This window comes from Lampetra fluviatilis, chromosome 37 (assembly GCF_964198595.1).
Source record: "Lampetra fluviatilis chromosome 37, kcLamFluv1.1, whole genome shotgun sequence".
Taxonomy (NCBI): Eukaryota; Metazoa; Chordata; class Hyperoartia; order Petromyzontiformes; family Petromyzontidae; genus Lampetra; species Lampetra fluviatilis.
This window is the reverse complement of record NC_136311.1, coordinates 10741003-10758478: the sequence shown is the minus strand read 5'-3', so window position 1 is coordinate 10758478 and position 17476 is coordinate 10741003. Positions and strand designations below refer to the sequence as shown.

At 49.6% G+C, this 17476-nt stretch overlaps 1 protein-coding gene across 2 annotated transcripts; it reads right to left on the bottom strand.

Annotated features, from left to right (window-relative positions):
- Positions 1-1189: 1189 nt before the first annotated feature.
- CLP1 (cleavage factor polyribonucleotide kinase subunit 1) lies at positions 1190-11159 on the bottom strand. Of its 2 annotated transcripts, XM_078873854.1 has the most exons (7): positions 11096-11159; positions 9462-9574; positions 8057-8327; positions 6706-7056; positions 5786-5929; positions 5115-5348; positions 1190-4199 (listed from the first exon to the last, which is right to left on the bottom strand). In XM_078873854.1, exons 2-7 carry the CDS (start codon positions 9521-9523, stop codon positions 3906-3908), a joined length of 1356 nt encoding a protein of 451 aa, XP_078729980.1. In that variant the 5' UTR covers positions 9524-9574; positions 11096-11159; the 3' UTR covers positions 1190-3905. The 2 variants fall into 2 exon arrangements, with proteins under 2 accessions (XP_078729980.1, XP_078729978.1); XM_078873852.1 differs by lacking the exon at positions 11096-11159 and having other exon boundaries at positions 9462-9822.
- Positions 11160-17476: the final 6317 nt, after the last annotated feature.

Sequence of the window (17476 nt, the reverse complement as noted above, 5' to 3'; positions counted from 1 at the left end):
AATATGCAAAAAAAACACACTGACAATATATGCATTGTCCTTGAAACTGATTTGTCCACACCAGAGATGGCTTTCTTTTGAGCCTCGTCTCAAATGGTGCTACACCAGAGGGCGCCAAAAGGCGTACAGCTCAAAGACAATGCTTACTCCGAGCCCTCATTACTTTGATAGTGCGTTGTCTTTGAGCTGTACGCCTTTTGGCGTCCTCTGGTCTAGCACCAATTGAGACGAGACTCAAAAGAAAGCCATCTCTGGTGTGGACCAATCAGTTTCAAGGACAATGCATATATTATCGGTGTTTTTTGTTTGCATTTTCACCACAAGTATTGTGGTTAATGCACACATGATTCCTTGTAAAAAGGTTTCAGTTTTGTTGCCAGAAAAAAGGGGGAAACCCCTATTATTATATGTGCGTGTGCTTAAGGAGTGGGGGTGTGGAACCTATAGCCCCCCTCGGCTGTCCACACGAGGCCTACCGCTTTTATCCATCACGACAAGTATCTTCGCCGCCCTCATTCAATCTGCCAACACTTCTTTTCCAATTTTAGCATGCACACTCACTTCCGTCTCTGCAAGGGCCTCCTTGCGGCGTGACACAAGTGAGGGCGCTGCGTGTGTGAATGCGGGACCCGCCAAAGGGATTTGAAAATTCTCTTCGGTCCTCGGGGAGGAGAAAAGGTTCCCCATCAACTAAGAGAGAAATTACCCATCACGAGCTTATACTCGAAGAGCCGTCACCAAGGCTCGTGGGATTGGGGCATATTGCAACCATGGTCAAGCAAACCAACTTATTCACAGCGACTCATCGCCACCCCGCAAGTCTGCGTAGCAGCGGTGTCTCAACGCTAGCCAGGGTCTGCATAAACCCGCCAGTATAAGATCAAGCTGGTTCTGCACATGCAACAATGAAGGGTGTAAAGATGCGACGAAACATAAGATGCTCAATCTTACAACACGTGCACCGAATTGTGACCCTCGATTCCAACAATGTATTGGATCGCCCAGGGAGGGTGAATAATACCCCGCCCCCCCCAATTCACATGCTCATAATACACGCTGCAAACACACGACTGTATTTAATTTAGCATTTGCGTTTCAGTTGGGATGCAGGTAAACCACCAGAGGCGATTACATGAACCATCTTCTTGGTTCTTTCGGTAAAGTCCGAAAGAACCAAGAAGATGAATCCCTACATGAACCAATGTAACCAGTTGAGATAGCGAGTACGACACCAGATCAGAATCTTTATTTACACTGCAGGAGGAATCCGATGCGCAATGAAGCTCTTTTTGCACAACATGTCCAGTATGGGAGGAGTAGACAGGGCCCAAGCTGGAGCTCAACCCGTGCAACACTTTCCAGGAGCAGTAGATTTTACTCGAATGGCCTTTGTCTTGGTGCTCGCAAAAGACACAAACAGTACCGAGATGGCCCTGGCGAAGCACCCCGCTCGGCTGCCATCATGAGGACCAATGGGGACATTCGGCAAAAAGCTGTCATGGAAAAGGTGAAGAGAGACCACTCGGCTGGTCAGCCGGTGAGAGTGGTTTGCACGAGTTACTGGATGTACAACAGAAACCGGTCCGGCGTTATTATATTTGACTTTGACCAGCATCCAGAATCAACAGATTTTGACCACAGGTGTAGAGAACGTGTCCACGTCCAGCGGATTTCAGAGATCTGTGCTCTGGTGGCAAGGCAAAGGCAATGCAGAAAATGAGTTGTATAAAATGAGTTGTGATCCAGTCCGTGCACAGGTGAGTGTTAGCGTCAGGCGCAGTGGTTTCTTACGATATGCAAACGTGACCAAACATAAATTCCGACGTTTGGTCATTTTGTGAAGCTTTTCACCGTTGAAAAAATGTCATTATCATGGAACAAGTTGAACGTATTTATGCCAATAGCGTAGCAAACATTGTCACTTTATTGTGCATCACACAGCCGTACGGGGTTTCACGCGGTTTGATGACGACAGTGCAATAAACACCGCTCCTGATTTCAAAACGTACTTTTTACAAAAAAAATTTGAAATAGCCTCGGGAGGGACTCGCCCAACTCTCGTCTGCTTCACATGCTCCATGCATGTTAAATAAGGCGCAAATGTTCTGTTCCAAGCCATCGACTCCACACACGCGCGCGCTCACTCGGCGGTTTTTCGAAGCACCCTTGCGCGCGCGCGCACGCGTGGGCGACCTTTCCGAGACGACACGGTCTTTAAGAACAAATACGCCGTGCGTTCATGGTGCGTGGATGTTTTGCGGTGCGAGAGATGTGCCCTCTACGTTGCCGAGTTCCAAACTCCGAGCGGCCGCCAACGGACCGCAGCGGCGCAATGGCAACGGCGCCGTCGGAGCGGGCGCGCATGAGATATTGACGTCAAATGCATTTGCACGGTTGGGAGATGCGGCGCCGAGATCGACGAAAAAAAAAAGAAAAAGGCCCTCATCCCAATCGGTGCAACCGGGGTGAGTGGCTCCGTGCATCCGATGCGGCAGGCGCCGTCTGTCTCCTGCGTGGAGCCAAGTTAAAACCCAGCAGAGCAGCTGACGATTGTGGGCGTCACTCACAAACCCGATGGGAGGGGAGACCGAGAGAGAGAGACATTCCTCTCCAAACTATGCTAAACTAAACCACGTTTTATTTCACCAGGTAAGGCGCCACTGAGCTATGTAGCTCTTTTTCAGAAGCAACCCAGCCACAAATGACAGCTCAACGAAGTGGCTTGTCACGTAGAAATTTACACCAGCCAAATACTCTAAATTCATGCTGATTCCAAATGTGGAGGGAAAAACCGGAGGACACGGAAAAAAATCCACGCGATCACCGGGAGAGACATGCAAACTCCAAATAAATAGGCGTCAGGGTTGGGATCAAACCTATGACCTCCTGTATACCAGGCGAGGCAGTTAGCATCTCACCACCGCAGCGCCCAATATCACTGCACCTGCAAGGAGGCACGGGTGTGAGTTAAAGACACGATAACTCGTTCGTCTGTCAATCTCACCTGTGATGTCGGTGACCAAAGTGAGATTAACGAGCTCATTGCAACTATCAAGTAGATGCAAGGGAGATGAGGCAAGGGAGATGAGGCAAGCGAGGTAAGCAAGCCCCCGAGACGAGAGATGTTGTGTATGTTGACAATTCTTTATGTGAGCACAAGAGACACCACCCACGCTGACCAGACCTGGCGCCAATTACAACTGTAACTTGTGTAAATCTTAAAGAATTTCAATCGCAATGTAATTGATAGTTCGACTCATCAATACTGTTATTACTGTCACGATTAATAACCCCAGATCTTAGGGTAACTATTCATGTGAAAATGGCTCTCAAATTGTTTAAGATCATTACAAAAGTATCCCGCTTTCCTCGGAATTATCTTATCAACAATTAATTCTCCCCGCATTATCACAGATACGAGAGGCTAACAGGACTTATAAATCAACGATGACCTGACCCGGCAAACCATGTAACAACGTCTCTCATCAAATGTACAAAGTGGAGGCAGGCAGCTTGGATGGGTCGACCACCGTGCATATTAAAAAGGAGTAAATAAAATACTTTTGGAAAAACAAAACAAGCTGCATGTGTATATATGTTGAACTTCTCTCACACCGTACGTTGCCAACCGCGATAATCGGCAGCTGCAGGGCTACGTTGCGGGCAGCAGGGAGCAGTGCAGCAACATCCATTGTTGTACTGTACTCTGCTTCCACGTCTGCATCTAACCCTAACCCCATTGTTTCAACGGCCTCTATAAAATCGGTACAAAAGGTTTTTCTTTAAAAAATGGAGCTGGTGGAGCCATCCTCTTCAGCGGGCCCCGTTGCGCACGAGCACGTACGTACGCCAAAACTTCTTTCCCACCCCACGTAGCACAAACCCGTCAACGCCGATCGGCGGTGCTACTTGAGGTCCATGAAGCGAATGTCCATGACGAGGAGGATGCTGCGGGGCAGTGGCCGCGGCGCGGGCGACAGCACCGTGAACACCTGGCGCTCCGAGTCGACGGCCGTCACCACCAGGAAGCCGGCGACGCTCGCCTCCACCAGGTTCTCCTGGGTGCTCTCCGCCATGCTCAGGCTGAGCACGTGGTGCACCAGGTCGCGCCCCGGCGTGATGGGCACCACCTTCAGCTGGTTCTCCTCCTGGGACATGCCCAGCGGCAGGCACGAGTCCGGGATGGGTGGCGCCCCGACCTGTGGCGTGACGGCACCGCCCCCCCGCACGGTTACGCGCAGCGCGGGCCGAGCCGGTAAAACACCACCGGAACTCCGATCGATTATTCACACCGAGAACAAAACGAGAGAATTTTCTCCGCAAATTTGGCTATCGCCTGATGATGCCGGTTGTAATCACTGGCAAAACGTCGGACTCGAATTGTAAACGTTGTGGGTTTACTCTCCAACACACCGGCGTGCTGTACTAGTAACGAATTGGCACGTTCTGTTTATGTGACAAACCTTACTAATTGGCTGTGTGGGTTTAACAACACATTTGTGTTTACGCGATCTAACCCAAAAAACCTTTATTATGGATAATATTCACACCGAGATCGCCGGCGGTGCACAGCTACCCTTTTGTCATTTCACTGCTGGATGAGGACCCTCCCCACGCCGTGTGGGTCATGGGAGGTTGTTTGGCCGTACTTCACCGAGCTGGTCAGTCCGGGTTGGTAAAGGCAGCGAGCGTGAAAGTAGGAGCACAGGAATGCAGTACACCATTGGATTTTGATGCACTGCCCTCTGCTGTCCACAGCATGAAACCGCTTGTATACATACAGTGGTCATCCAATCCAAGCGATATCGAGGCTCAGCTCTGCTGAGCTTCCCAGACCCGACAAGATGTCGTCGGCAATTTGGTAAAAATGTAATCGAAATTATACAAAATATGGGCCTTGGCTTACTTTACAATACATTCAAAACACAAACCATGGAATACGGGTGAACGCAGATATAAATAACAAGATAAAAAATATACATTTGCAAACACGGTGAAAAAAGGGTGAAAAAAGGGGGAAAAAAGGATGAAAAAAGGGTGAAAAAAGGATGAAAAAAGGGTGGAAAAAAGGGTGAAAAAAGGGTGAAAAAAGGGTAGAAAAGTGCACGGCTCACCTTGTAGAGCTTGACGTCGGCGAACTTGACGTCGAAGGCGTGCGGGAAGTAGGCGTTGCGGAAGCCGTAGAAGTAGCGGCGGACCAGCTCGTCGCGCCCCTCGCGGCGGAAGTCCTTGGATCGCTCCACCACGCCGCCCGACTTGGGCAGCAGCACCGTCTTGACGAAGTGGGGCAAGTCTCGCTTGAGCTCCGTGTACAGCCGCTCCTGATCCAGCACCAGGATCACGTCCACCTGCCAGCATCGCAGGGACAAACGGTGAATCGTCGTCGTCAGCGTCATCGTTACGCCCGATCTCTGCGGGCCAATCCAACGTCTATAACGTGCAGCATCTCAATGTGCCACTGTGCAGAAATCGTGCATTCTGTGAGTTAAAGGATTGGTGCTTTGGAAAGGAACGTGTAAGGGTTAGGGGCACTGACCACAAGGCCATGCCACTCGAGCAAACAACACAGAAAACTACATTGTTATCCACAATTTCCTAATTATTTAGCCCGATGGTATTTGTCATCGCTGGGGAGGCAAGTGGGATGTATGTATGTATGCATGTTGTTTCGCACCGTACGCCGGATTCTAAGTTAAGAGATTATGCGGGGGGGGGGGTGTGGGTGGGGGAGGTTGGGGGTGGGCGGAGGGTGGGAGGGACGGCGGCGGGGGAGGGGGGCAGTAACCTCAAACGCGGTGGCGGCGTGGATGAGGGCCTGGTAGCCGGCTCCCTTCACCCAGCCGCACGTGTTAATGACGCAGCCGCTGATGGCCGCACGCCGGTTCACCTTGCACCGCTGGTCAAACACGTCAGCGAGCTTTGACACCACCTGCCGCACGCACGCACACACACACGCACGCACACACACACGCACGCACACACACACGCACGCACACACACACGCGCACGCATGCGCGCATGCACGCACGCACGCACACACACACGCACACACGCACACACACACACGCCCCACGGTCACACCGCGGTTAGGGACAACGGCGCTCACTCACGTTGAAAAGACGACGGGGTGAAACTGCGTCGATTCTCACGTCGGCTATGTGCGATTTGCATTTCCAACATACGGTACATGTGGCAGGCGCTGTTTTATCGATTCATTGCTGGATGATGGCCTTTCCATGCCTAGCAGGTCACCAGGGTTATTTGACCATACTTCACCAAACTGGTCAGTGTGGGTTGATGCACAGATGAGGTAACAATGTATTTTGCTGCACTGTGCTCTGCTGCCATAAAACCTATCACCCGCGGTACAGCATTATATGTTAAGTTATTTGTGTAGCTAAATAAAACGTTATAAACAGCACTTTGTGAAGGATTGTTTGACCACAGTTCACCATGCCGGTAAGTGAAGGCTGGAGAACACCTTGAGGTGTTGTTGCACTAAAATTTAGTTGCACTCAGAAGCTATTAAAATGCTGTTGCATTCAGATGCTCTGGTGACCGACTCAATCACAGTTGACCAAAACTCAGCCTCAAATGCAACTTTCTCAGCGGTGCCACGGGCTCAGCGCTCTTGAGCCTCCTCAGCCGCCTCTCCCCCTCCCTCCCTCTCTCTCTCTCTCCCTCGGCCAGCCACCGGTGCTTTGCCTTGTTGTAGAGTTTCACGTTGGAGCTGGGCGTGGTGGAGCCAAAGTGATAGACGAGCGGCGCCTGCAGGTTGAAGCCCTCCTCCGTGTCGGCGGGCCGCTCGATGTACAGCAGCGCCAGAGTGCCGGGGATGGACACGGAGCCCTGGCCCACGTCCAGCTCCACCAACGTGGGCCGACGGCCGAGCCGCGCCGCGTAGCTGCACAGCAGGCGGCACAGCGTGCTCTTGCCCACGTCGCCGGGGCCCGCGACCATGACCCGGGGGCCCCGCTCTTCCTCCTGACGCTCGGCCTGCACGCGCATCTGCTCGAGCGCCGCGTGCACGTTCAGGTAGAGCAGCATCGGCGTCTCCTGCGCGCGGGCGAGACGGCGGCACGTGCCGTGGCGGTGGTTAATGCGGGGGGGCGCTCACGCGCCGCCCGTACGCGTTATCTCCTTGAGCGGGGGGCGGTGACGAGGACGAGCGGGTGGCTCCACAGCCACCCTGGTTGATCCTGCGGTACGTGTCAACCATTAAACTCCTGCCGCCCGCTTCGCAGTGGACGTTAAAAGGTCCCGTGACATTCTTAGAAAAGGAGTAAGCCACGTGCGCCGGTGTCACGGTTCAAATGAGCCAGATATGAAAAATTACTGATAAATCCCTACTCGGGAAATCACGGAGCAATATCGCCCCCTACTGTGAAACTGCAGATTATACTGTAATTGTAAATAAAACGGCGTGAATAATTTAAGTATATCTTCTTTTCCCTCCCTCCGGCTGATGAGCAACGATGGGGCCAAATAAACTCTCTCCATCTTTGTCCTTTACCAGTGTTGCTTCAATCATACTTTGCACCTTTTTTAAACCAACTCGTTCTTTGTCTCTCTCTACTTCACCGGTAAACATACCGGGTCAGCAAAAAAACACGTTGTGGAATACTGGGAGAACAAAAATACATATTCGGAGGGAAATTAAATAACCTGTGGAGTCAAATCGGTAGAATAGTTGCCCAGCCAGTATTTGCATGCGGTGACAGCACCTCCCACCAAACTGAAACTTGAAATTGAGGTCATATTGAGGTCATATTCGTGGGTGATGTGAATTTCACAAACGCAAAATCAAATTTGAGTACGTGAAATCACATTTGCCTGACACTCGCGTACCACTGGGTGCTCACAGACCGGTAAAATAACACTTCTAAAGGCCATTTTTGCTTAACCTTGCCAAAAGCAGTCCTCCATTTACACTGCAGCTCAGGCACATGCACGCACGTACACAAATGCGTGCGCTCACACACGCGTGCGCTCACACGCACGCTCACACACACGCGCGCACACGCACGCTCACACACACGCGCGCACACGCACGCACCTTGGCGACATAGGCCACCTCGGTGAGGCCCGTGAGCTGCACGCTGCAGCCATGCCACGTGAACACGGCGACTTTGGAGCCGGCGTCAAACACGTAGCGTTTGTTGCGCGTCAGCTCGGTGCCGAAGATCTCTCCCATGCCGCTCAGAAGCTCCAGCGTTGCCGTCTGCTGGGGTTCCACCTCGAAACGCAGCTCCATCTCCTTCTCCAGGTCAAACTTCTGCATCGGCCGATCATCCTTCTTCTCTTCCGACATCGTCGCCCGCTCAAATCTAGATGACGCGATGCACGGCGCAACAAGCACGGTCAGAAATGGATTTGGTTTATTTTGTAAAAGTGGGCTCGCAATCAATTGCAAAACAATACCATTCAAATTTTTGGTTCTTTCGGTAAAGTCACGTAGAAGGGGAACATTAAAATAATAAAAATATAAAACAATAAAATTTTCACGACGTTTCGACTGGAACACAAGCAATCGTCATCAGGTGTGAAATCCATAGCAAGAAAATTTGTGGATTTCACACCTGATGATGATTGCTTGTGTTGCAGTCGAAACGTCGTGAGATTGTTTCCCTTCTACGTGACTTTACCGAAAGAACCAAGAATATGAATCGCTGCAGTCACGAAAGCTTTAAATCAAAATTTTATATGATTCAAATCAAGATTAATACCATTTGGATTTAGACAGTGAATATATGATCTAATCCGAAGTGTCGATGAGTGAATATAAGTGATGACGTTCTTTTAAACTCACCCCTCCAGATTTGACTGTTAATTCTCTGCCTCCTCATCAACTCCCACCCTGAGATTTTCCCACCACCACTACCACCCCTCGTACAGCTTCACGTTCTCTCTGCCTCATCTTCCACCTCATTGTTTCAGTCAACCCCTCACTCCTCAATCTTTACGATCTCCTCAATATCTGCTCACCTCTCCCTCCCTCATCTCTCCTTGCTCCTCCTGCCGAGAAACCTCGCTACAATCACCACCTCCTTCCCCTCATTCCGTCCCTCCACTCACCTCACCCCTGCTCCCTCAACCCACTCCTCGGTAGCCCCTCACTCGCTCTTCTTCATCCAATTCCTTCCATCTCGCCACGATCTTCTCCCCGACGACTCCTCTTTATCCACTCCCTACTTATCTCCTCCCATCCTAAACTAAACTTTCATTTTTTATTTTACCAGGTAATTCCCACTGAGCTATTTTTCAGAAGCGACCCGGCAAACACTAATGATCCCCACCTCCTCATTCCCTTCCTCCCAAACCCTCATCGCGCATTTTCTCTTATCTCCTCCAACCTCATCACTTCATCTCCGTGATACGTCCCCTATCTCTTCCTCCTCACACCTCCTATTACTGTCGCCACCGCCACCACCACCACCACCACCTCCTCCCCATCCCCTCACCCTCGCTCGCTCGCTCCCTCGGCACGTCGGCAGACGGGGGACTTCCTCCTCCTCCTCCCCATTCCCTCACCCGTCCCTCCGCACGTCGGCAGACTTCCTCCTCCGCTTACGAGCTGCGACCCAGCCGAATGTGCGCAGCGAGCGTCGGCAGAGAAAAAGTGACCCCTCTCCATTGCCCCGCCGTGTCGCCTTACAACAAACACAAAACTATATATGTTCTTGGTTGTTTCGGTAAAGTCACGTAGAAGGGAAATAATGAAATAAAAATATCACGACGTTTCGATTGCAACACAAGCAATCGTCATCAGGTGTGAAAACCACAGCAAGAAAATTAGAAAGTGGCGGTTTTTTCTTAACGTTAGCACAAAAAAAACACCACTTTTTCAAACATTTTCTGTGGGTTTCACACCTGATGGTGATTGCTTGTGTTGCAACCGAAACGTCGTGAGAATTGTATTGTTTTATTTTTATTAGTTCATTATTTCCCTTCTACGTGACTTTACCGAAAGAACCAAGAATATGAATCCCTGCAGTCACAAAAGCTTTAAATAGAAATTAAACACAAAACTGTTGGGGCCAGCGAAGTGTTAGCGGGCAGCGAACAACATGTGAAGGCACTGTGGCACACGAGGGGGTGGGTGGGTGGCCAGCACCACGCGCGGGGCCGCCTTTGTCTCCCTTAGAGCTAGCGATATTTACTGCGCACCGCTACCGATTTGGGGCCGGTCGAGAGGTGATCGTCAGCGGTGGAGGTGGCCGTGAGCGCTTGCCGGGGTCGTAGCGCAGCGCGGCCAAACGCTCACGCAACCGCAACAACAACAGCAGCAGCAGCCATTCGCCACTAAGTGACGGTGAGGTCACCACGGCGCTTGTGCCAGGCTAGGTGCACGTTGAGGCCACGTGAAGTGTCTAACGCCCGTCGGCAGGAGGTCACGGGAGCAGACCCAGGTGGTGCCATGGGTTGACCCGACTGAGACGAGCGGCCGATGCACCACCCGTGCCCCCTACTGTGCCAGGCTAGGTGCAGGGGGAGGTCACGGGGCAGACTCAGGTGGTGCTACGGGTTGACCCGACTGAGACGAGTGGCCGATGCACCACCCGTGTCCCCTACTGTGCCAACTCGCTGCGCTTTATCCCCCCTCCGTCCGCTCGTTGTTCTGAGCGTCGCTCCTCTGCCCTCCGCTGCTGCTGTTGTTGTTGGAAGGGCGACTGCCTCCAACTTGCCCCAAGTAGCAGCGGCGTCCTTCGCGAGCCTCCTCCACAGACACCGCTCCCACACGCGCACAACGACAACAACAACGACAACAACAACAACGACGACGTAGGCACGAGTGTGCGCGCGCCGTCGCGTCCCTGCAATTAAACGACCGCGTTTCCCGACGAAGCGAGTCACGGAGGCGGGCGAGGAAACTTGTGCCGATGGCCTCCACCTCCTCCTCCATCGTGAGCACAAAGCAAGTCTGCGTGTGTGACGGCTCCACTCCGACGCAAACGTCGCTCGTTTCATCACACGCCGGCAGTGCGGCGGCGACGGTGGGAGCCGTCATTCCGGAGGGTCTGTGAAGATCGTGAGAGGGTTTTTATATTACGAACAAATCTGTTTGTAAAAATGTGTTGTGTGTTGTGTTACTCACAGTGAGGCCACGCTCCGCCACGTTTCCGAACGCCCACCTCCTGGTGCGCTTCCCCCTTGACCCTTGACCCCGACGACGGCGGCGGCGAGGAGGATGGAGGCCGCGTTCGGAAACTCCAGCGCGCGCAACTGTACACAGCGCGGTTACGATTCATACTGTTAAAAAATATATACTGTATAAAATATGTATTTTAAAAGGGTGTAATAAAAATATGTAAAAAAGGGTGTAATAAAAATATGTAAAAAAGGGTGTAATAAAAATATGTGAAAAAAGGTGTAATAAAAATATGTTTAAAAAGTGTGTAATAAAAATATGTAATAAGTGTAACAAAAATATGCCTTCTCGACCTGTTCTCCACCTGAAGACGGCTGCTTGCGTTGTGGCCGAAACGTCGTGAGAATAATTTTATTATGTTTAATTTTTATTATTTTATTATTTCCCTTCTACGTGACTTTACCGAAAGAACCAAGAAGATGAATCCCTGCAGTCACGAAAGCTTTAAATCAAAGTGTATGAATCCTTGCAGCCACGAAAAATTCAAACCTCGAGATGTTGTCCACACGCTGTTCACGTGTTCGTGTGTTGTTCTCACTGTTGTGCGGCCCGCGCTCGTGTTTCCCTTGCGATGAAAGTGCCTCTCGCCATTGACAAAATTCGAGGCCTCTAAGCAACAGCCCCTAACTCTTCAAAAGGCAATTCTCGAAAGTAACTCTTTCGAGAAGTGCAGTCTGGTGCTTGTCCTGCACGAGCACAATTAATCAACACAAACTCAACAATACTGTGGCCTTAAAATATATACATAGGCGACGTTTCAGGCAACAGCCCTTTCTTGTATTGTTGCAGTAACGTTCTGACCCACCCTTACCGGACATCTGTGAAAAGAGAGCTTCATAGCTCATCGGATTCCTCCGTGTATAAATACATCTTCTGATAACGCAAATAAGGGTTGGAAACTGCACCATGGGGCCTGACGAACTATGCATTCATGTTCTTTTGTTTATCATGACTAGCTTTTAAATAGGCATTTTAACGGTGACGTAATAGTACCTGTTGAGTACCAAACAAACCCTTTCAATAATAAAAAAATATATTACCGAATGAACTCATTCAAATACAATTATAAAATCTCGCCGGCACAATGCATTGTGGGAAGGTGTGCCTTTGTGACGTGGGAGTTGTCCATATTTGAACCCACCACACACGCCCTGCCCATCAACTCACCATTCTGTGGCCGTTTTTACTGCAATATTCTATTCTTGCATCTTGCCAAAATATTCGGGAGCTGAATGCCAACGACGAGAGGACTTCGGGAGTTCTGAGAGTTTGTGTAGTCAGCTTAACACGTAGGCTTTCGCGACCAATATTATTCATGATAAAGGTTTTTTGGGTTAGATCGCGTAAATATAAATGTGTCGTGAACTCACCACCACCCGACACAGCCAATTAGTAAGGTTTGTCACGTTCGTGCGGTTTTTCCATGACCCCCTTTGTTGGAGGAGCGCAGATTCCAGTGCAGATTCCAGTGGTTAACTATATGGTCCATGGCTACAATCGCACCACGGTACTGTGGCTTGTCTAAAACATCTATCTGTGAGTCGCTCTGGGTCTCCGTGAGTTTACCAAATAGTCCATGGTCTGAGTTGCATGGCCACAATCGCACGACTGTGGCTTGTTTTTTTATTTTCCATTTGTGAAGGAGATGTGCACAGCGGCCTATTGATCCCGTTTAATAAATCGTACCCGTATTTATTTTACAGATGTCCGCTTTTAAACATCCTGTATCTTAACTACAAAAAGGCCGGATGAGGGATGTCATTTTCTGTCCAATGCTTATGTACATATGTATTGTAGATACGGTAACCTATTTGCTTCTCTCGCAATTAGCGATGTATTAAGACATGGGATTAGATTGTACAGATGCAGTTTAGATGACTGTTGTAAAATTATGTTACGCGGTGTGTGGGTGCCAACTTATACAACTCAAGACATGTGATTGATCGGACGCTGGAAGTGTTTGGTAACTCACGCGGGTACAACACGGTTACGTAAAGTGTCCAAACACATCGTGTGCGATGCCAAAAGCTCTTCGAAAAACCCGAATCCAGAGGGCAAATGAACAGTGTTCATTAAGACGCTGTCTTTCCGTCAGCTCTGTTTCTTCACCTGAGGACGGCTGCTTGCGTTGTGGCCGAAACGTCGTGAGAATTTTATTTTATTATGTAAAAATTTTCTTATTTTAATATTTCCCTTCTACGTGATTTTACCGAAAAAAAACAAGAATATGAATCCCTGCAGTCACGAAAGCTTTAAATCGAAATACCCAGGACCTCTGCTGTAGAAAGAATGTCATCAGCCGAAATTTTACTGAATTCTCTCAACGTCTTTGCGTTGATGAAGTGAGTTTTTTTGGAATTCGCAGCAACAGATCGCTACCTCCCTCCCCCCACCAATATACAAGTGACTCCAATCGCTAAACTGTAATTCGCTGTGGAATGCGTGACGACCTCTGGAGCGTAATTAGTCCTGTGATTCAGCAGGGCTTGATGACTCAAGTTGTTGGGTGTCAGACGCACACGTTCGTGTGGACGCATCGAGAGCGCGGCTATCTCGACCTTAGAGTGTGTAGAGGTCACCAGTGTTTTCGCTAATAGAACAGCAGCGCTGTCGCGTACTGAATTGGTGATCCTCTATTATTCGACAAATGTACAATTCAGCTTCGCGACTGCTCCTCGCCGTTGATATTAATGAGCGTACTGTGGAGTGTATTAATTGACTCAATTGGCGTTTCTCCTCTGAAAAGGCAAAAACGTGAGGCAATAAAGGTGATGTTTTGTATTGTGTGCCACCATTTGTCCTAAAAATACAGCGCTTATTCAGCGTTGAGGTGCCACTAAAAGATTTATATTTTTCAACGAACAATCTTCATTTCCATGCAGACCAAATGTTGCCCGATAACAGCCTCCTTTGTTATATTCATGTTTTTTTTAAATTAGATTTTGTTAAAAAGTGACTTGCGAGAATGATCATGTCAAAACAAAAAAGCCCACCTCTGTAACCACTGAAAATGAAGGTCCAATCCTGAATTGCACACTCCAACTCTCCAGAAGTAACTGCAGGAGACGCAGCTAAGACAAAAATCAACATAGCATTGCAAGCTCTACAAAATGTCAGCTCTGGGAGTGTGATAACAAAAAATATATATACATGGCTGTCTCTGGTGTAGCCCAATCAGTTTGAAAGACAATGCACATAGGGCCGTCCATAAATGACGTCACGCGATTTTGGACGATTTTTGACCCCCCATCGTCACACGGCGTCACAAAAAGTCAGACCCCCCTAAAATATGACGTCACAAAGCTCTGCCCCTCCCCCAAAAAATAAAACATGCTTCAAATCGCTTTAAACTATTGTCATTGTAGTGCGTATTTAATGTGCCGCTGCACTCTGATGTTGTAGGAGAAAACATTTATTTAAACCTGTTTTAGAAAGGGTTAAACCTATTCTTATTTTTCATACTTTGATGCTGGAAAAAAGGTCCCATGCTATACATGTACCTGTATATAATATTCTGGATCAACAAAAAATAAACCGTTCCATGCGGTATATGGTATATCCGTTCATGTTATATCGAGTACACGCAGAATGTGTCGTATAAAGCTCGCTCAGTGGTGGACATACCAGAGGTGTGGACTCGAGTCATGTGACTTGGACTCGAGTCAGACTCGAGTCATGAATTTGATGACTTGCGACTCGACTTGGACTTGCATAACAATGACTTTGTCCCACCTATGAGATGTGGACTCGAGTCATGTGACTTGGACTCGAGTCAGACTCGAGTCATGAATTTGATGACTTGCGACTCGACTTGGACTTGCATAACAATGACTTTGTCCCACCTATGAGATGTGGACTCGAGTCATGTGACTTGGACTCGAGTCAGACTCGAGTCATGAATTTGATGACTTGCGACTCGACTTGGACTTGCATAACAATGACTTTGTCCCACCTCTGGGACATACTGACCACTCACAGCACCGACTGGACTGTGCGTGTGGGTGTAACGTGAAATGCATCTGCATGAGCTCTTCAACAGATGCCATGATGAACAGCGGGTCGTCCTTGTTATTATTTGCTAATACGGCATTGGCGGCGGCGAACGAGCGCAAACAATTTGCAACATGTACTCAACACACTCATCACGACGACTGCCTCCAATTCAGTGTTATTAAAAGTGTAAAATTACTAAACTGTGTATATATTTTTAAAAATGCATATTTTATTAATGCTCTTTATTGAAATTGTGCAATAGACAGATGAAACAAACATTGCATCTTGCCTTATTACAGTGCCCCATTCTTCAATCAACATCGGGGTAACGAGCCCCAGTGCATGGAATCAACCAGAAACGGGGAAACTTTCTGGGAGTGAGGGGTGGAGGGGGACCGTAAAGCTATTTTAAGTTGCTCGGAATTGAACTCACCCTCTCTGCTATTTCGCACCATGACTTTTTCAGGGATAAATTAATCCCTCAGATACTGTGATGTCTACAAGGTCCCATTACCAAGCTGGAAATGTCACGACCGGTGGTCGGGGGAAATTGCATTATGCAATGCATTGCACTTTGCTGTGTACTGTATCAGTAAAATCGCACGGTATACATTCGATTTAAAGCTTTCGTGACTGCAGGGATTCATCTTCTTGGTTCTTTCGCTAAAGTTACGTAGAAGGGAAATAATAAAATAATAAAAATAAAACAATACAATACAATTCTCACGACGTTTCAGCCACAACGCAAGCAGCCGTCCTCAGGTGAAGAACCTATTCTAAAAAATATATTTTATTATGTTTTATTATTATTTTATCATTTCCCTTCTACGTGACTTTACCGAAAGAACCAAGAAGATCGCACGGTATATCACACGGATTTGCAGAATGAGGGCCATGAATCATTCAGGGGGACAATTCAGAGCATTGTATGTGTAATAAACGACTGGACCACGATGTCTGGCTCAGTGTCCTTTATTCGGTTCGTGCTGTACACCCACACGGCTGTCTTTACTCTGTAGCTTCTCCACGGTGCTGACTCCAATGTCGGCCCGATCCACAACAGCAGCCCCGCTGCTGTTTCTCTCACACAGCCCCCCTTGGCTGTACTCGCTGCAACTCCTCTCTCTCCACAGCTCTGACAGCCTCGTGCTGTCTCCCTCTCTCCCTCCGCAGCTCTGACAGCCTCGTGCTGTCTCTCTCTCTCTCCGCAGCTCCTCCTGGCAGCCACACCGCTGCCTCTAACACGCAGCCCTTCTGGCTGTCTCCTCTGCAGCTGCACACCACTCCGCAGCTTCCTCTTGTCTTCGGGGTTGGCTCCCGATGGCCGTCGGTGCCCCCCCTCTTCTCACTCGCCCGCGTGGCCTCACTCTTTTCCGCTCACACCCCGACTGACTTCCCCTTCCGGTTTACCCGCTTAAGGACCCGAACCTTCCACCCACGTCACATGACTCCACCCCCCGTGACGTCACATCCGGAAGGTCGCTTACGCCCGCATTACACCACCCTCCCCCGTAGAAAAATCCCAGCCGACCTCGGCTGACCAATAGCAAATCGTAATGCGGCGAACCGAGCTTCCCCCCCTAAAGGACACTAAGCATACAATGTAACAGCAAGAACAACAACAACAACGCAATTAACATCAACGAACGTACAAAAAGCATGCAATAAATACAACTGTAAGAAAAAAAATAACAAGACAGCAACAATCAACGAAACGTAAGCGATTTGGAACGTGTGCGGGTCGCCGGCCCGTCCCGGACGGTCGGCGGCCCACTCGCAGAACGGGAACGCGATGAAAGTCGAGGAATGACAGGGGGTAATCCCCCTGTCGCAGCTGGAAGTCCACCGACGTCCCGTGTCCCTAAAGAGTTAGTCTTGGGCTTGTCCTGTGACCGTGCCCGCAGCTGGGTCGGAAGGGCTGCAGGGCTCGAAGGTCCCGCAGACCTGGCAGGCGTCCTCCGAGCAGGGCCCCTCGTCCCCCGCAATGTCACGGCCGGCCTGTCTGGAACAGGTACGACAGGCGCTCTAGCAAGATCAATGGACGCAGGCAGGGGAGAGTCAGCAGCAACAGACCCCGGCAAGGCAACATTGGGGGATGACGCATCATGTAAGGGAGCAACATATGGTTTCAAGCGCGACGTATGCACAACCCAGCGACGAGACCCAATCTGGACGCGTGCTGACTGTGGGTTGGGAACCGCAATGAGGCGTACGGGACCATGCCAGGGTTTGTGCAATTTCGGCGAGGTCCCCGGACGTACCTGTGGACAATGAAGCCAGGCTAGGTCCCCAACCTTCCAAGGGCACTCCCCCTCAGACCGTCGCGCATATCGC

Bases quoted from the DNA above. Each gene is read 5' to 3' on its own strand.
- CLP1 (XM_078873852.1), bottom strand. From the start codon at position 9,634: ATGGAGAGGGGTCACTTTTTCTCTGCCGACGCTCGCTGCGCACATTCG. The intron at 8,328-9,461 runs GTGAGGGGATGG...CGCGTCATCTAG, and splicing joins GAGGGAGCGAGCGAGCGAGG to ATTTGAGCGGGCGACGATGT. The intron at 4,200-5,114 runs GTGAGCCGTGCA...GTCACGCCACAG, and splicing joins CCGACGTCAAGCTCTACAAG to GTCGGGGCGCCACCCATCCC.